This window comes from Panthera tigris, chromosome B2 (assembly GCF_018350195.1).
Source record: "Panthera tigris isolate Pti1 chromosome B2, P.tigris_Pti1_mat1.1, whole genome shotgun sequence".
NCBI lineage: Eukaryota > Metazoa > Chordata > Mammalia > Carnivora > Felidae > Panthera > Panthera tigris.
The window spans coordinates 9,739,570-9,759,556 of NC_056664.1; the positions used below are offsets into that span (position 1 = coordinate 9,739,570).

Sequence of the window (19,987 nt, forward strand, 5' to 3'; positions counted from 1 at the left end):
GTAGAGGGGAGCAGGGGGGGCAGGGGGACCCTGGCGCCAGTAAGCTGTACCCAGCCCAGCAGGTCTAACTTCCTACAAGGCCCTCTGATCTCAGTGTGACCCAGCCAGCTCTGTGAGGTCCTCCACTGCTGGCTGTTGTCCTCAAAGAACAGATGTGTTTAGCCGGGCAGGTGTATGGAGTGGATTCAGACATCGAGTCTTCTTCTAGATTCTTTGTCACGAGAATCTCATGCGTGCAATTTCAGGGAATGAATAGATCAGCCCAGAAGGGGCAGTGGTCTGGGTGATAAATTTGATTCAGGTAGGAAAATTAAAACGAAAACAAAAGCACAACAGCATGTCCAATCGTTCATCGACTGGTTTGTGGCTGTAGGAGATGGGTCTTGCTTTCGCCCCCAGAACACCAGCAGAAGACATCATATTCGTGGGGGTGGGGAAGCTGAAAACAGTGTTCTGATGGCGCTGGACTAGCCTTTGCTGGGCATCAGTAAACTGAGTCAGAAGGTTCCACCTGCCCCAGGACAGGGAGTGGAGGCTCCTTCAGGCAACAGGCCCTATTTATGGGTGCAGTGCGTCCTAAAATTCAAAAGAGGGCAGCAGATCACTGACACAGCCCATAGCACCAGGAAGGCATGGAACTTGAGGAACGTCAGCAGGAAAATTTGCTGGCTTATCCAAACTCTCGTCATGCAAGGGTTAGCCATGCCAGAAATTTGTGTTTCTAGAACCGTGTGTTTAACATAAAAGCAAATCATTAATGGAAGCTCACAAGCTTCGGTGTCATTGAGGGCAAGTGTCGGCCCGTTGGCCACCACAGCATTATTCAGGGACGCGAGACCTGTGATGGCAATGCCAGGACATCAGGACCCCAGGACAAGAGAAATGGCCACACAAGTGCGAGGTGGAGAGACCACCTGTACGCTTCGTGCCGGTCTGGAAGTGCCTTTGCTGAATCTCTGAAATGAGCAGGACCCACCCCACGAAGGGTGTACAATCCCCTCCTATGCAGTCCATTCCACAGAGTGTGAGACACGCAGGATGTGGGAGAAGGCGATTCTCTTTGATGTTTCTAGCGCTTCCAGAAGACTGAAAGTTCGTGATAGGAAGAACAGGCCCCAGCTCCCTGGAGATTGGGATTTCGGGGAGGCTAGGGTCACAGGGGGTAGAGGAGAGGAGAAATTTGCTGGAGGGAAAGACAGCTGAAGTTCTCAGTCTTCAACCCAATCCTGCAGAGTTCAAGTATTAGGATTTCATTCTTGGGATCACACAGTGGACCACTTTATGATCCCTTTTCCTAAAAAGTGTGGTGATCGGGTGTCGACCCCCAAACACAGCTTCACAGAGAAGTTCTTCTGTGTCTTTGGCAGGGAGTAACAGTGAACAGAAAGGAAATCTTATTTTTAAAACATACCCTGAAACAACATTGCAAGGCTTAGGAGACCTATCATAGTCTTATAAAAAAAAAATGTTTTTTTCATGTTTATTTTACTTTTGAGAGGAGAGAAAGAGCACAAGCAGGGGAGGGGCAGAGAGAGAGAGAGGGAGACACAGAATCCGAAGCAGGGTCCAGGCTGTGAGCTGTCAGCACAGAGACAAACGCGGGGCTCAAACTCATGAACTATGAGATCATGACCTGAGCTGAAGTAGAACCTTTAACTGACTGAATCACCCTGGCTCCCCTGTCACAGTTATTCTTATTTGACCTGGTTTGAAGTAATTATTTTCACCCCTGATTTTTTTCTAAAGCATTTTAAAATCATTTCAATCTACTAAGCCTCAAACTACATAAGAAATCTAGAAGAATTTGCCTCTTAAAAGTTGAACTCTATTTTTAGCATGTTTGCGGTTTCTAGAAAGAACTGAAGATGTTTTTTTACTCCATCAACAAGTTAGACTATTTAGACTGTGAAGAGTTTCCATTAAGACTTGAGAAAATGCACATGATCTTTTTTTTTTTTTTCTAAACCTAAAAATTAACAGCTGCTATCTTGCCTGGATATCCACACCTGATGCCAAAGGGTTTCCAAGAAACATGCCCTAAAACTTTGCGCTGATTTAATATTAAACAATTACTATGGAGCTGAGGAAACCAGCCCCTTTATAGATGCTGGTGAACAGAAGATTCTCTTTCTATGTATAATAATAAAAACCAGACGTGGCAAGAGTGAACAGGTCCACGGTGATTGTGCATTTCTTTGTATTCTCTAAAACAATGAAGCAGGAGATTGTTTTTTACTGGTGTTTCACATGCCACGAAGTTAGATCTGCAAATTGGTAAACAAATCGACAAGCTCCCTAATGTCCTGTAGGATCACTCGGGACTTACCAGGCTCTGGTAGGTATCCTTGGAGTCCGCTTGTGGAATCATCTAGGATGATCATGAGATCTTTCACTTTGAAATAACTCTGGATAAAAAGATTCCTTTCTCTTTTCCAGAGTAGTCATCTCTAGAGTTAAAAAAAAAAAAAAAAAAAAAAAAGTTTTGTTCTCTTAGGAACATAGCCCTCCTGAGAATGATCTCAGTACTCAAATTACAAATGCAAAAAACAAAAAACAAAAAACAACAAAAAAAAAACCCCAAAAGGTTGGGTTTACAGAAATTTTTTAAGAGGGAAATGAACTGCAAGAAAGAAAAAAGAAATACAAATTGCGTGCATCAAGATAAATGGGAGCTGGGTATATAAATCACCATATTCTCTATTGAACTTACTAAAGTAAAGGACACTATGATTTCGAACGCCTGAGCTTTGCTAGCAACTCTGTCCTTATCTTACATCTTCTTACAAGAGGCCCATTTTTACATTCATTTCCGAGCCTCGGTTTCCTTGTCAGTAAAATGAGGGCATTTGATTTTTCGTCAAAATTCTTCCTTTATGATTCAGCAAAGTATTGCAATCGACACGGCAAACTCCCAACCCTTGTTCTCTGTACCCTGTTGAATTGATCTTGGCTCTGTTTATGGCAAAGTGTAGCTACCAGAAAGTATGTTAAACATATATCATCAAAGGCATACTTTGCTAAACCTTGAAGAAATGTACAAATTCGAAGCTCTTTTCAACCTCAGTCTGTCTCTTACACACCACTTGGTCTACTGTGTATCACTCCAGTGTTATACCTCTGGTTTCAAAATTGTTTCTCAACCAGGAGAATGTTATTAGGGTCCCAGATAATTTAGCACTGACTATGGGAATTGGTGCGTAGGGTTCCTCCCCTGACCGCACCCGCAGTATCTGTCTTGGTCCGGCAGCGCTTAGCTGTGTCTCAGAACAGAGATCAAAAGGCCAACAAGCATTCTGCTTGACCATATTAACAGCGAAGTCGACAGCGGTTGAGGCCCACGTCTTAATTTCCCGTAATCCTCTGTTGTCCTCTGCCTTCTTGCCACTGAGGTTCTTTCTTGTTCCTCAGACTCCAATCTTTCCTCAAACCCTTCTTTTTCCCATCACTGTTTATGCCACTTGTGTCTTCTGTGCGCAGAGTACCTCTGGCTTATTCTGGAGAGAAAGAAATGACCCAGAAAATAGTTTCTGCATACAGAAAGTTGAAAATCAGGGTCTCCCGGAAATGTTGGCCCATTTACCGAATCCTTTGCCATCCACATTGAGGCCCCGGTTGCACAGATGCTTCTTGCTTCTCCATTTTTTGTTAACCCCATTTTCATTGCGGTTAGAGAGCACGCACATATTTAGGTCTTACAGGATGAGTATGGCAGGAAGGGTGTGAGGAAAGGAGCTAAATTATACTCAATGGCTCACATGCCTCCCTCTACAGTAGGAGCTTTGCACACATGACTCGTATAAAGACTCCTATTGCCAAATATTGAGACCTCCTCCTATAAAAGAAAGTTTAAATAAGGCTCAGAGGGGTAAAGTACCTTTCCTGAGAGCACACAGTAAGCAGCAGAGCTCAGAACGCAATTCCACAGACTTACTGATGTTTCCTTTTATAAAGCTCTCATTCAACTTTTGAAGAATTAAAGTTATTCTCTCCACTGCTTTCAAATCCATAAAAATCATATACAATTCTACTAAGGAGAAATCTGTTATATGAAACTAAGGTACCATTGTACTCTACCCCGATTTTACACGCGTACGGTATTTTAACATTTGATAGCTATCAATGAGGACAGCTCTAAGGTAAGCACAGCGGTTGGAGAAAGACCAGTTTCCTACATCATGTTATCGGTCATCCTTAGGGTGATATAATATACTGGGGGAAATGAAATATTCTTTCTCTAAATTTGTTCACCCATTAAAATAATTATTACATTAATGCAAATATATTAATTAAATAATATTAAGATATTATTACTCATTGCTGCCTGAACAGGCATGGCTTCTCCGAACATTCTTTTTGTTTTTAGCTTTTTAATGTTTATTTATTTTTGAGAGAGAGAGAGAGAGAGGGAGGGAGAGACAGAGAGAGAGACAGAGCACGAGTGGGGGAGGGACAAGGAGAGAGGGAGACACAGAATCCATAGCAGGCTCCAGGCTCTGAACTGTCAGCACAGAGCCCAGTGCGGGGCTCGAACTCATGAACCGTGAGATCATGACCTGATCAGTCGGGTGCTCAGTCGACTGAGCCACCCAGGCGCTCACCACATTGATATAATGAGATAATGTAATGATTTGGCATGACCTGTGAGAGGGTGAGAAAATGTCTTCCTGCTTGTATGCCTTTCTTCAGAAAATTTAAGATTTAACACACTAGGTAAAGCAAGGGTTGTCACGAATGTTTTGACTCAAAGAAAGATTCAAATAAGAGTAGGGAGGACTCAGCATCTTGATGGCAAACTTGTCTCAGGGACCACGCCACGGTCTCATTTTCAAAGCAGCTCCCCTTCAGAGGCATCCCCTATCGGTACTGACTTCCTTTCTCCCACTGGATATTTTTGCCATGACCTTCTGTTGATGTTATATCAACCTCTCCGCCTCACTTGATCGGAGCGCCTGCAAAATTGGAAAAGTGATGTCTAAAAGTAGGAGAAATAAACCATGTGTGTCATAACAGCCTAAGGCTCTGTAACATCTTATATTTTACAGAATGATTTCTCAAAGTGAGGTTCCCCGGAGACTTGCCTCAGATTCATCAGGGAGAAGCTACAAGACAGGTTCGTGGGTCCTACCCCACACCGGATCAATCAGAGTCTCAGTGGTAAGAGGGAGGGACGGGTGAAGTCAGGACTCGAAAAGTGAAACATCTCTCAAGATAATTTTATATATACCTAAGTAATAACCATTGTTCTAAAATATTTTCATCTATGTTACTTTCTTTGTATCTTTCAAGCCCCCTCTGCGCTAGGTAATTATTACTATACAGCCATTTTACAGATGAGGCCATTGGAACCTGGAAAAGTTGCTTGCCTGAGGGAATATAGCAGGTTGTGGAGCTCTGAGCCCGTCAGTCTGTGACCCTTCGCCACACCACGCTGGCCCTGTAGACTGGAGGGGGTTCTGGCCACAAAGATGTAGTAGCTAGAATTGCAGGTGATAACATAGGGTTAAATTCTTTCATGCGTTTGGAGCTGTATCTAAAAATTCATCACTAGACCCAAAGTCACAAAGATTTTCTTCTACATCTCCCTCTAGAAGTTTAACCCTTTCGTACCTACATTTAGGTCTAAGATCCGTTCTGAATTAATCTCTTTGAAAGGTCTAAGATGTCTGTCGAAGTTCAGTTTTTGCATTTGGACATCCAATTGTTCCAGAATCTTCTGTTGAAAAGACTGTCCTTTGTCCATTGAATTGCCTGTGCTTTTTTGTCAAAGAATTTTGAAATACTTGATGCTTGTTATAAAAGTACATTACCTCTGTTTTTTTTATTTTAAAAGGCAGACAGGGGCGCCTGGGTGGCTCAGTCGGTTAAGCGTCCAACTTCGGCTCAGGTCATGATCTGGCAGTTTGTGAGTTCAGGCCAGAGTCGGGCTCTGTGCTGACAGCTCAGAGCCTGGAGCCTGCTTCGGATTCTCTGTCTCCCTCCTTCTCCACCCCTCCCCCACTCATGCTCTTTAATAAACATTAAAAATTTTTTTAAAGGCAGACAGACCAGACCTACCTCTAATGATTATTTGCTTACGATTTGGACCCCAGCTTCTTAGGACTGAGCATGAGGCAAATTGTAGACTAGAATATATATAGACCAAGAGAAACCACGCAAGTAAGAGGAAACTGGAAAATAACCCATCCATATGAGGCTGTGGTGCTGGATTAGAGATGGAGAAACCAGGTTCTAGATCGGACTCTACCCCTCCACTTTTTAGGCTTCTGTCTTCTTCACTGGACGATGAGAGGTATGTCACCAGACATATTCCAGGTTGCTAGTCATATGAGTCTACTTCCGGGGCCCCATATCGTAGGAGCGGAAAGGAAACCTTCATGCCTACGAGGTTTTCCCATTCAGGTGGCCAGCCTGGTCCTTTCCAAACTGACTCGTGAGGATTCACTGCATTTGCTGCGGTTGATGTATCCCATGCCTCTTTCACCGATCGATGAGAACAGAGGCCAAGGGCACGCCTGCGGAGACTGATGCTACAGTCTTCCTGAGTGCACCCTGCCTGCTGCTCCCACCCCACACCCTTCCCCGCCTATGCCTGTGGGGTCCTCCTTCCTTGCCCCATGTTTTCGTCTCGAGGGGTGTGTCCTAACTCACCCCAGCTTAGGTCAGTCCTATTATTTTCTTCGGGATACAAGATCTGCTCTGCCTCTCTCCTCTCCTTCTCAATCTTTCCTTCCAACTCTCTGCCCGAGGCTGACCACACTTCCTCATCCTCAGGAACACACAGCTTGTCTATTTTTCATGTTTAAGGCGGCCAAAGGCTTTCAAAAGATAATAATGAACACCCCTCAACCGCAATTTTGAGTTGCAAAGAATTTGCTAGATTTGCTGGCACAGAGCGTTATAGGAATGTTCTTCTGGTAGTTTGTGGTCTGGAACTCCCGGGCTATCAGGGATCTACAGGGAACACAGACATGTGAACATAATTACACGATAGCACGGGTGTGTGTGTGGATGTTCTGGGGGTGAGGAAGAGAGGCGTCATATAGTTTTTGCAGAAGTAGTGAGAGATGAAGGATGGTGAGGGGTTTAACAGCCAGCCCACACTGAGAGTAGAGGTCAAGGGATGCAGACAAGGCTACCACCATATGCAAAGGAAGGGAAGCATGAAAGAGGATGTCGTTTGGGATGTGGATGGGTTAACCCTTACCCGCAGGTGGGGAAGTTAGCCTGCGTGGCTGGATGAGCAGGTGACCCTCCCTCGGGCCCATATTCCATGTTCCATGTGTATCCTTCCTGAGCCCAGGCCCTTCTTAACTCTCAGGAAATCAACCTTACACTGTCCAGACTAGGGAGATAAGCATGCTTTGCTGTGTAGGATGTACAGGACAAGACCCTAGTTGTGGCTGAATGTGTGCTTGAGGGCAGCCAGAAGTGGAGGAGAAAAAGGACGGGTCGGCAATGACATTCAAAGAACCTTTATGTCCAGGGCATGGGGGCAGGGAGAGAGCCTTGCTTAGCTCCGGGTTCTTTTTGCATTTGATGGTGCCGCTCTACGGAGGCGGCCACGTGTCACGTGTGACCGCGGAGATCGGAAGGAAGCACGTGGATTGCTATGCTCAGCCAGCAACCGCGGTGACTTCTGGGCACCTTGATCTGGACTTCCTAGCCTCCAGAGCCATGAGAAATAAATGTCCATTGTTTAGGCCATCGGGTTTATGGTACTTTGTTACAGCAGTCCAAGCTGACTGAGACAATGAGGAGTCTCAGACAATAAGGATTTAGGGGGAGACCATAAAATCTTGTTTCAAATCCACTGTGCTTCAGAGATAGGACCACAAGCGGTTAGATAGGATGGTCCGACGCGGCCGTGATTCAGTGTAGATAAAAGGCCAAGGAGAAATAACTGAGAGCATGACCTAGGGACTCTCCCAGGGGACCATTCTTCATTCAGGTCAACACCTATTTTACAGGGGCGCCTGGGTGGCTCAGTCGGTTGAGCGTCCGACTTCAGCTCAGTCGTCATGATCTTGTGGTTCGTGAGTTCGAGCCCCGCGTCGGGCTTCGTGCTGACGGCTCGGAGCCTGGAGCCTGCTTCGGATTCTGTCTCTCCCTCTGTCTCTCTGCCACTTCCCTGCTCATGCTCTGTCTCTCCCTGACTCTCAAAAATAAAGAAACGTAATGAAAAAAATAATAAAAAACCTACATGTTTTACAAAGCTCTGGTTAGGCACCTGAGACACACAAAGAGGAATCACACACGGTCTTCTACTTCAAGGAGCCTACCTTGTTTTAACTATGGCCACCGACTCACGGTCAATATGCATGAAAAGTGTTTCCAAGAATTCTTGCTGACGTAAGGTGTCAAATTCAGGTCTACAAGTTTAGATCTGTTCCCTGGGCTCTGTGGGTTTGACATATATAGGTATGTCCCTCTTTTTTTCTTCAGGTTACATATGAATTTCAACCCAATTCTAGCATATGATAAACACAATTGATTTCCTTGCTCTTTATTTTCTGTCCCGCTTTATGCTTAAACATAACATGAGTGACTTATAGCTGTCCAGGAAAATGGGGAGTGCATTTTTATGGAAATCTTCAATCTTAGGAATTAAAGAAGAGAGAAAATGGAAGAAGGTTGATACGGCTTACTTATTTTTTTTTTTAAAGGCGACTCCTTTTTGAAAATTATTCTTCCGTGTGTTTATTAACTATTTTTAGGTGAACACACACAGAGACATACACACAACTACAGTCTCTCAATGGACTGCCTAAGTTTGTGAAGGAAATAGCAAATGTTTTAGAAAATGCTTAAAATATTTAAGGTGATATTTAAAACATTTAAGACAATATTTAAATAAAATTTAAGAAACATGCTAAAATGTACGAATTTGCATGAGGCATTGTATGTAGATTGCAATTCTTCCATTGGAAATTAAACTTTGTAATAAAAGATAAAATTTCAACACGTGAACTCAATATTCACATCAAAAGTGCTAAAATTCACCTTGTATCACAAAGAATTGAGAAACCGTAACTTGAGGAAATAACGGCATCTTGTTCCACTAGGAATTTGCATATTTTGCCAATGCTTATGTAATGAATCTCTCAGAAAATTCCTTCCTAAACTGTGAGATTTCTTATTGGAAAAAATTCTTATTGGCACAGAAAATTGGGCTTGCAGGGGCGCCTGGGTGGCTCGGTCAGTGAAGCGTCCAACTCTTGGTTTTGGCTCAGGCCGTGATGTCAGGGATGGTGGGTTCAAGTCCCTCATCCGGCTCCGCGCTGACAGCAAGAAGCCGGAGTAGGGATTCTCTCTCTCTCTCCCTCTCTCTCTCTCTCTCTGCCCCTCCCCCCTTCAAAATAAATACTAAACTTAAACCAAAAAAGGAAGTTGGTCTTGCAATCTCTTTAAACATTTTAAATTCAGTTCCTCTTCAGCTACGTCTTTGCTCCTAGAATACAGGGAACACCTTTTGTTCTTTCTGCAGAAACCCGTGTGTTTACTTTTATGGACTCAGAGGGGCTTTTCAAATTAACGTCAATTTTTACGGCCCCTTTTTCATATCCCGTGTGTGAATTTACTGTGGACACTTATGAATGATGGAACTACCTCCAGCAGGCCACTGGTGAGTTAAGTGGCTCACGTGAGTGTAGAAAACCTCAGGCAATATGGCTCAGACCTGAGTTTCAGCACCGAGGCAAAAGTTTTTAGAGGCAGCCAGGATAGGAATCAATATAAAGGAGGCACTTGAACACAAAGCACGCTTAAAAAATTCGTTGAAAATTTGAGAGCATTTTCAACGAAGTAGATATGATGGAACGTTGTCTCCCTTGAACAAATTCCCGTTTGTCAGAGTTTTCTTTATCTTTTAAAGTACTGATTGGATCAATGCTCAAGGTAGAACTAGGTACAATTACAATCCTAAAACCTTTTGGGCAACGGTTCTAATTAATGTAATTAATATTGTAGCAAAACATCATGGGTTGTAATTGAAAGAAATCATCTGGGTCTGAAGGAGACCTACTGAGGGCAGCCTTGTTAAGATGAACTCTGAGGTGTGTAAATTAATTTCCTGGATTCGCAAAGCAGGAAAGGGGAGGTTTTCCTTCCTTAGGATACTGGAGGGTTTGGTGGTTGGCCCTGTTGAGACCCCCGGGCTATCTGTGCTGATTAACATATATGTAATTAAAGTGCACCAGCTAGAAAGGGAACGAGTTTTACTTGGCTCTGTACTACTGTGAATAATTTCTTTCTGTCTACGTTATTTACCTTCTGTGTATGTGTGTGTGTGGGGGGGGGGGGGGAGGGGGTAGGTCTAGTTTCCCTGGACATCCTACTGCTGTCTTGTTTAGGATTATTGCTTCTTATTCTAGCAGACGCTAAAGAACAGACAAGCTTTCCCCTAGCATTCAAGCTAGATTTTCTTTCCGTTCATATCACCATTTTTAAGCCACATTTTTCATCACAGGGTAAGAAACACTGTAAATAATTGAGGTGATCCATCAAGAGACCCATTCTTGATAATGAAAAATTGCATAACTCCATAGAAGTCAATTAAAAACCACAAACTTCAGACCCCTTTACTCAGAGAAGATTTATTTTTATAGGAGGCATTTAATACAATAGATTATGGGAAGGGGCTCAGAATTTTTTAAAGTTCTGAAAATTCAGTTAAAGCTTGACAATAAACGTAAGATTTATACAGTTTCGAAGTATAGAAGTCCTTAGAGTGAAAAGGGTTCCCCCCACCCCCTTCCTTTTTGAGGTATCAGAGATGTTCAGGACTTTATGACCGGATCAGAAATGACATCCCACTGTGGGATACTTTTTCATTCTTTTCAAAATTTTAAATGCTTTTTACGCTTTGCTAGTCCCTATACAATGAAAAGTAGATAAACTAAGAAGGCAGGATATTTTCATTTGCAAAGCCAAATATCTGAATACTTAGGACTAGACAAATGACTCAAAATGTTTTTGTTGTCTGGTCGGTCGGTTAGGTCACAGCCAATACAATAGCATGTAATATCTTATACATGTCCATGTAATTAAAACAAAATGACAGTGTCGTTAGAGATATCCAAACTATGCAAGTGGCCAAGGTGAAAATGCCAAGTGTGTAAAATGTAATGTGCCTAACGCTTTTCTTCCCTTTCAGTGGTTTTTCATGCCCCAAACATAACGTTAACTAAGAAGCAACACCTATCCTCAAACACAAAAATACTTAACCATTTGTTTTAAGGTTAGTAATCGCCCGCTATAAATTTGAACTGTGCCTAACGGCTTAAGTAGGGTTCAGCAGTCAGGCCCGGCAGATGCTTAACTCCAACCAGCAGTGCTCATGCGACTTGCTTCCTCCTGGAATTAAATGGCTAAGGAAAAAGGACGGATTGTCCCCTTTATTTAATAACAAAGAACACAATCCTTCGAATTCTTCAGATTTGGAATTCCAGCAGTGTTTTTCTGTTTTCCTCTTGGTGTGTGACAAGAATGAATAATATCAAAAATAAAAATAAACCTCATCTAAACAAGCAGTCCTTTGACTTTATAAGGCTCAACACCAAATACATCAAATTCTAAAAATACCGAAGACCAGTGAAATGTCAAAGCTGGGGGGTAACGTGCTGTGGACAGGACAGATTTTTAAGCCTTTCAATGTATCTGAATGTACTGGCATTAACTTTGTTCATTTATGCTGACGTTGCCTCTTCAACTGACTACTAGGGACCATGATATTTCATATTCATATAAATATTTGACTTTGACCCCAGAAAAAGTCCCTTGGGTCTGTAATACTTTTATTCTTGTATAATCTGAAACAAATCCTTTCTTTTTAAAAAATCAAACAGACCACATTACACACACAGTTGACTAACTATTTACAAAGCACCCAATTAAATCCTACTTAATTCTCTCTCACTCTAAAAATTCCATCCAACTGGTGTGCAAAGTACTGATCACGCTAAATGCACAATGTTCACAAACCCTGATAGTCCTACACAACCTAGAAAACACTTTGTTAAAGAGAAAAGAAAGTCTTAAAAAATAGGTAAAGGGTTTTGAAGAAACGAGACCAGAAATCACAGTACAAGACAGATAAATCTACTTTAATATTCACATGTAAAAGTTACACATCACGAGAGGTTGGACAGTAGTTTAGCAGTTAACTAACATAGCTATAGTGAAAATCATTTTTATAAAAAAATAATCTAGATGCGGTCATCAGAATTTTTTGGTCTACTTAAGTTAATGTTTGAAGATCGACTTTTATCCCTGCTTGAAGGATTTGCCATTATGCCTTGTTTTTTTTCTCCCACTGTTGCCTATTAATATTCTTTGGAGGAAGGAGAGCAGAAAACGTTCATTTCCAAGAGTCTGTCCTTTGGTAGCAAGCAGAGAACATTTTTCATTTCTATGACTTAAATAATCTGTACAGACATGAAACGCAGTGACATTAAGCTTTACTGTAAAATGAAGAATGATAAGCATTTTTCTTCACTTTCATAAAACAGTAGATTTCATAAACTCCTTAAGGATCCAAGCATTTCCCCATTCCCTATGCAAAACCATTCAGAATCCATTTTGACCTCGGTTGAAAAGCAAACACTTACTCTTTATATATTACACTATCGAACCCTGTACTTAAAAACTGATAAAGTAGATTTCCAACAGGTATGTTTCAAATACAAAGGCTTCAATCTAGGTTAAAGAAAACACATTTGAATGGACTCAGAACAAGTTTATTTTGTGATTAAACATCTCATGCAGTCATGCTGGACCACTAACTCTATTACTTCCAAGTCCCCACGACACTGGATAAAACAGAAACAAATTAAATGCTAGGCCAAACAGTAACGACATTCAAGATATCAAGAGCTCTGCAATGGAGCTGAAAAATAATTTTCCAAAAGAAATAATCCCATAGATTTAAAAAAACACACACATAATATTTACAAAAAATATTTAATTAAAAATATCTTATAATTACAGTAGTCTATTAAAGCATATACTTTCTCACACTTATAGAACATCTCTATATATACATGGTATGAAATGTCACTCAGATATCTATACAATATGTAACATTCTTGCAGGGAAAAGAAAGTTCCCTGCCCCCCCATTATAATCATCTATTTTAAACAATAGATGTCAAAAAAAAAATATCTACAATGCTCTGTTATATTAGTAAAGCTTCAAAACAAAAATTGAGCTCCTTGGTCACAAAGTAGGCTTCTAAAGTTGATTTTCTCTTGATCTTCTAATTTATCAGTTCTGTCACACTTAAGCTTAGAAGTTTAACTGCACCTCCGAAAACACAGAAATGTACATTTCACAGCGGTTATAAATGAAGAGACAAAAGAGAATACATACGCAGAATGTTTATGAACGTGCAAAAAAAAAAAAAAAACAAGAAAAAAAAAACGATGAAAGTTTTATCTTTCTTCCCCCCGCTCTTGGAATGACAAATGTAACGTTTCTAGGATTTGCTGATTTTTTTTTTTCCTTTCCTCTCCTTTCCTCGGGTGGCTTTTTCTCTAACTTCTGCTCTTTCCCCCTCCCTCTCTAGTGCTCCTGGCTCGGGCGCAGGCGGCCGCACACCTGTGGAAGAGGAATGAATAGAGGGGGTGTGTGAACCTTCCCGCTGCAGACTAACGGGCGCCACCGACCAAACTCAAGACATGCTTGATCAACAACCCAAAACAAACCACCGGGTCAGACAACAGCCGCAGCCCGCGGCCGGCCAGGCGACCGGCAGGCAGCTGCCGCCCCCATCACCGCCCCCCCCCCCCCGCCCCGCCCCGCCCCAGGAATCCCGGATCGGGGATCCGCTCGCAGGTCCGGCCCGCATCCCACTTTGTGGGTGTCAGACAGCGCGGGGGTGGGTGCACATCGGACGGTCTCCATGCTCACGAGGGTGCCCTCCGTCGGCGGGAAGGAGGGCAGTTGCCCTCCGGTCACCGGTGAGACACGGGGGTGGCGGGGACGGGGGGGGGGGGACAGGAGCTGATCCGTCTCCATTTAGAGCGAACCCCAATTACTAAAGCGAAGTACGCTTGCACGGAGAGGGGGTGTCCGCCTCACTGGGAGTTCGCCCTCAGAAATGTTAGGGGCGAAGAACACTGCGGTGGTGCCTGGCACCCGCAGCCCCCGGGGACGGGCGTCTCTGGGGACCGGCCCCCGGAGGAGGGACACGCGCGCTCACCTGGACAGCGCGGCTCAGCGGCACAGAATGCTGTCGCCCTGCTTGTTCACCGCGCCGGCCTGGAACAGCAACGGAACACCAAGGGAAAGGTTAGCCGGCGCAAACGTCGCCCTCGGCGCGGTCCCGGACTCGTTCTCGGAAGCCAGGCTGGCACCCACCCCCACCCCCACCCCTGCCAGCAGCCGCGGGGGGCTCCCCCACCCCACCCCACCCCACCCCGGGCGCAGGCTGGACTTGACAGCCCGGGAGGCGCACAGCCCCCGTCCCGCCCCGCGCGCGTCCACCCGGACCCGCGCTCGCCGCGCGGAGCCCGCGGCCGGCGGCCCCGGGCGCCCGGAGAAGGAGTGGGGGGGGGGTTGCTGTCATTCCCCGCCGCCCCTGCCCCGAGGAAGGGGAGCGGCCGCGGCCGGCCACCCCGCCACCGCCCTCCCGCGGCCGCCGGCCTCTCACCGGGTCCGTGTTGAGCGCCGTGAGCGGGGTCCGCGGCGGCGCGGCCGGACAGGTCCCGGCTGGGTGGTGCGGTGGCGCGGGCGGCGGCGGCTGCCTCAGCAGAGCCGGGTGCGTCTCCAGCGCCAGCTGCAGGTCCAGGATGTAGTCGATAACGTGCTGCAGGATCTCCACTTTGCTGACTTTCTTGTTGGGCGGGATGGTGGGCACCAGCCTCCGCAGGCGGCTGTAGCAGTCGTTCATATCGCACTGCAGGCACAGCGCCGGCTCGTCGGCCGCCGCCTCCGCCGCCTTGCAGCGCGCTGCCGCCGCCGCGGCCGCCGCGGCCGCCGAGCCACCCAGGCTGTGGCCGTGCTCGGCCAGGCAGCGCAGGGCCAGCTCCCCTCCGCCGCAGCCCGACGGCGCCTTGCGGCCCGAGGGGCGCACGGGGCTCACCGCCTTCATCGCGCGCGCCCTGCGCCCTGCGCGAGCCGACCGGCTGGGGCGAGCGAGGGACGCAGGCAAGCTCCGGGCCCCCGCCCGCGGCCGGCTCCGCTCCCCTTGCCTTCGCGCCCGGCGCGCTCGGTCCGCGCTCGGGGCACCGCGAGGCTCCCGGCGATCCCGCGCCCAAGAATTGACGGGAGGGTCGCTCCGGGAATCTCCGCTCAGTGGGCGACACGCTCGGCCGGGACCAAAAGGCAAGAAAAATCGAGAGCACCGGAGAGAAAGCAGCCCACCGGGTTCCCTAGTCGCCCCCTTCGGAGCTCCGACTACAGCCCGGCCGCCGCCGCCGCCGCCGCCGCCGCCGCCGCCGCCGCCGCCGCCGCCGCGCTCCCCTGCCGGAGGCGTCCCCACCGCCCCACCGACTCAGTAGCGCGCCTCCTCTACGCTCTCGCCCCGCCGGCCGCGCAGCTGCATTTATAGAGCCGCGCGCCCCGGGGGCGGGGCCAGCGCGCTGGCGGGGTCGCCGCGCGAGCCGAGCGGAGCGGGGCTGGGCGCGCGGGCGGGTGCGCGGAGCGAGGCGGCGAGGGCGGAGGCTCCGGGCGGCGCTGGAGGGAGGGTAGGGGACGGTGGGGGGGACGGTGGGGGAGGGCGGGGAGCCGGGCAACCCGGGCGGACGGGTGGGCGGGGGGTCGGGAGTGGCCAACCAATCGGGCGGACGGTGCCACCTCAGGGAACGACGCTCGGGCCAATGGGAAGGGCACTCCATTCCGTCAACGCCGTGGGTCGGGGTTCTGCGAAAAGAGAGCTGAGTGGGAGTCGGGCCAGGCTGGTGTGCGCCCTAGGGAGGGGAAAAGAGAGGGAGAAGTTCCCGGGAAGAACTGCGGGAATGTGCGGCTGGAATTCACTCTCCCCCGGCCCGGGCTGCTGGGGAGGGGGCGCCGGGCCCTGCCGGAGGATCTCCTGCCACCCCTCGCAGCAGCGCGGCGACCGGGGACCCTCCGCCACCCAGCACTCCAGCCCGGGGATTCCAGTGCCTTGAGAAGGACGCCGTTCGAGAAGGCACGATCGTTCTCCTCTGTATTTTCCCTCTCAGGCTCACTATTCGCCTTTTGACAATCGCCGAAACCATCATGATGGAATGGAGTGGAATGTGCAGCCTTTCCGTTTTCCTTTTTTAAAAGGTTAAAGCTTAGCAAGAAAAAGGAAAACCACACACACACACACACACACACACACGCACGCACACACACAAAGGAAAAGAGTGCCGAACGCAGATTTTTGGTGAAGGGACAGGCAAAGAAAACAAAAAGCGTCCTAAGGTTTTTCTTTTACCCGTCTAGATGCACAAGTGGGCTCGAGAAATCCAAATGCCTGAGAGCATTAAATTAGGGCACGTAAATATTAAAAATGCATGGGCACGGAGTATTTAAAATTCCACCATGACATATAATATTAATCCGTTTTATGTAAAATTCATACCTGTAACTTAATGTAGGCCATTAACACACAGCCCCACGTGTTAGTCTAAGTACCCCGCTTTAAATAAGATGCTAAGAATGTCCAAAGTCTCCTCCTTTTGCAGCAAAGCATTAAAATTCACACTTCTAGTCCCTGGAGTCCTGCTTGGACCACACCCTGCAGAAAGTCTGTTAATTAAGGACGTTTCTGTGACGTCTGATAGAAAAGCTGTCCTTTAAAGGTTCAAATAGAATTGCACAATGAACTTTGATAGGACCTGGTGTGTGTGCATCAAGGCAAAATTGAGCCCTTCGGTTGAGACATGAGCTCAAAGAGTCTCTGGTCAATGGGGTTATAAATTTTGAGTGTCTTCAGCCTGCAAACCCCCCGCCTTTAGACACACTAGAAGATGGGTCACCTCAAGAATTTTCGTTTGCGTGCATGATATAGATTGGTGCCTTCATTTTTACAGATCGTCAGGAGAAAGAGCTATGGACCTTGCCTCTTCCTGTCCACCCTCTGCAAGGAAGCTTTCCCTCTCTCCCAGCACTGTAATACCTGCATCAGGCAGGTAGGTATTTTGTTTAGCCGCGTGGGTATTTTATAACTATTGCATGACTATTTCCCCAGAGCACATTCCTTTTTCCTGATGAAATGAGGAGTAAGTATTTAATGCTGGTTTCACAGGAAGATGCAACAACCCTCCTCTCCCATGATCCTTATACATTACTGCCTCTAAGAATTGTGTCAAAACGAGGGACATTCTCATTCACTTATGTGCATACCTACGTAGATGGTCCACAAACAGACTTGCCAAGAGAACAATTGTAAAACCCCAAAGAAGACTTTCTTCTAAATACAGGCATAGTTTTACATATTCTTAAAGTAAATAAACACAGAGAATATTGTCATTTTAGACAGAAAGGTGGGCAAAGAAGCACCAGTGGGCATTAGCTACTATGTGGGAGTTTGTGATATCAGCACAGATGATAACAGTAAGGGGATATTATGTATGAATGCTTTTGTTCCACTGATATTTTTTTCTTTGCTAGAGTTTTTTTTTTTTTAATGTTTAAGAGAGAGAGAAGGAGGAAGAGAGAGAGAGGGAGAGAGAGAGAGAGAGAGAGAGAGAGAGAGAGAGAGAGATACAGCACTATCAGGGGAGGGGCAGAGAGAGAGGGAGACACAGAATCCGAAGCAGGCTCCAGGCTCCGAGCTGTCAGCACAGAGCCTGTTGTGGGGGTTCGAACTCACAAACTGTGAGACCATGACCTGAGCCGAAGTCGGATGCTCAACCAACTGAGCCACCCCGGAGCCTCCGTTTGTTAGAATTTACCAGCTGCTCGAATATTTAAAACCTCAGATTTTTTTTCTGGCAAAGCTGAACTATGTTAATATACCCAGGGCACACTCATTTCAAAACTTTACAGATCATAAGTTGATTAAAGCTTAAGTTTTTAATCTGTGACGCCAAGAAACAACATATCCATCTCTCCGGACTTTGCTAAATCTCAGGGAGCCATACCCTGGGTGTGACAAGTGCCAAACAAGTGCCAGAGTTTCAGGTTTTGTTGGAGTAGCTGTGTGTTACTGGCTTCATGTCAGAATAGCCGGGGTTACCTTGGAGGCTAAGTTCAAAGGAATGTACCCTGGCCACATGATCGAGAACACCCAGGAAAAATGGGATCCCCTGAATCCTGCCAGCAGAATAGGCATAAGCAGTTATTATGTTCCTCGTTTTTGAAGGTTGGAAGATATTAAACAATTAAAGGCTAGGAAAGCATTCTCCAATGGAAAAAAAAAAAAAAAAGAATCCAATCCTGTGCTTTTTGGCCTACAAAACCTGACCGTCCTAGGAGCGAAGCAATGTATGTTTTTGATTCTTCGACACCATCACTGGCATGACGTCAAAGCTGAAGTCATAAAAGACTCCCGTCACTGGTAGTTCAAACCAGAGTTTACTCAGCAATTACGGGATTTGGGGAAAACTTTGCAAGCTGCATTATTTCTACCGTGTGGAGAAGGAAACTCTGTTTCCCACGACTCTTACATCAAAATGCTTCCCTTGCCCTTGCGAAAATAAGACGGGCTAGCCAAGAGCCCTTTGCCACGGAAGTGCTACAGGCTCCCAAAATGTTCCTCTGAGGGATCCCGGAATGAAATAGTCCGAGGAAAATTGCTGGGGAGCCCTGGTGACCAGAGTCATGTGTACACCCTTCCTTCAGACAAAGAGTTCTGCAGCCCTTTCTTGGGATGCTTTCTAGATGCTAATCAGACCCTTGCTGAACTGCAACCCCCAGGCTCTTAGAATTCACAATCGCCCTGTGTTTACATGAAGCCAGGGTATCCGAGCATATTGTGCTATTCAGTCCAAATGCCTTTTTAGGACTTGATACTTCTTTCCCTATGGCTTGCGGTGAAGCAGTGGGTGGGCTCAGACACACAGATAAACACGAGCGTTCCCATGCCTTGCTGCCTCTGAGGATGGAAATGGTCACTGAAGGAGGCACATACATTTTTTCCAGGCATGAGGAACCCGTACGTCCTCTGCTGCAGGACTGTCCCTTGCTCCAAAGAGTAAACTGGGCAGTGTGGCAGTTCAGGCTCAAGGCTGCTTTATCTGGCACTGACTGTTACAGACTTACTTCTGCTACCCTTGGACAGCTAATACCAGTCCCGGAAACACTGATAACCTTTCGATTTGCCCAGCCTTGGAAAAGGCTTATTATAAGAAGGGGACATTATATATTGAACATAGCCTAGCAGATGTGGCCATCAAAAATGCCTCCTTCAGGAATTTTGAAAGGTAGTCTGTTGAAATAAGAAGTAGCTGATTTGGGGAAGAAACAGGTAGCATTTGTTTTTACTCTAGGAGATATAAAGAGCGTGGGCTGAAAAGTCAGAACGCCTGGGCTCCAATTTTGGCTCCTTGGTTTAGTTTTATATCATTAAGCTGGATTTTTAAACTCTTGTGCCTCTCATATATGAAATGAGGATAAAAACCGTATCTACTTTATGAGGTATTCATGTATCCCTCTATATAAACTTGTGTGTAATTCTTAGAACAGGATCTGGCACTTAATTAGTGTTAAACTTTATTATTATTTTTGGTAAATATTATTTCCCAGTCGGTGGCTTGTCTTTTCATTTGCTTAACAATCTTTTGAGAGCACAGGTTTTTAATTTTGATGATGTTCATTTTATCAATTTGTTCTTTTGGTTTTGAATCGAAGAAATCTTGGCATAACCCAACGTAAGGAAGGTTCTGTCTTGTGTTTTTGTCTAGATGTTTTATAATTCTTAGGCCCAGTTGGTTTCATGGAACACAACTTATGCAGCCACACAGGGTCCCAGGCTTGGTTTCATGCCTTGATGTTACCATCTTGAAATTCTCAGCAATTTTGAACAAGGGGACCCGTGTGTTTTCATTTTGCACTGGGCCCACAAATTACGTAGCCAAGT

The 19,987-nt window shown here is 46.0% G+C and overlaps 2 protein-coding genes across 4 annotated transcripts in view; one reads left to right on the forward strand and one right to left on the reverse strand.

Annotated features, from left to right (window-relative positions):
- Nucleotides 1–13,764, forward strand: part of LOC122238548 — a 119,515-nt gene extending 105,751 nt beyond the window's left edge. The window contains exons 3-4 of one of the 3 annotated variants that reach the window (XR_006217471.1): nt 5,043–5,154; nt 13,562–13,764. Coding sequence is in view for 1 of the 3 variants with exons in the window: in XM_042985624.1 (XP_042841558.1) it covers nt 13,562–13,614 (53 nt within the window). In the remaining 2 variants the exon portion in view is untranslated. The remainder of the gene's footprint in view (nt 1–5,042; nt 5,155–13,561) is intronic. The other 2 variants (XR_006217472.1, XM_042985624.1) reach the window with 2 other exon arrangements.
- ID4 (inhibitor of DNA binding 4, HLH protein) lies at nt 12,075–15,167 on the reverse strand. Its single transcript, XM_042985625.1, has 3 exons — nt 14,648–15,167; nt 14,198–14,256; nt 12,075–13,593 (listed from the first exon to the last, which is right to left on the reverse strand). Exons 1-2 carry the CDS (start codon nt 15,086–15,088, stop codon nt 14,212–14,214), a joined length of 486 nt encoding a protein of 161 aa, XP_042841559.1. The 5' UTR covers nt 15,089–15,167; the 3' UTR covers nt 12,075–13,593; nt 14,198–14,211.
- Nucleotides 15,168–19,987: the final 4,820 nt, after the last annotated feature.

What these genes read in the sequence shown, in the direction of transcription:
- ID4 (XM_042985625.1), bottom strand. Translation starts at nt 15,088, where the DNA reads ATGAAGGCGGTGAGCCCCGTGCGCCCCTCGGGCCGCAAGGCGCCGTCG. An exon ending in CGGCGCTCAACACGGACCCG is followed by an intron (nt 14,257 to 14,647) that starts GTGAGAGGCCGG and finishes TTGCTGTTCCAG; the next exon opens with GCCGGCGCGGTGAACAAGCA.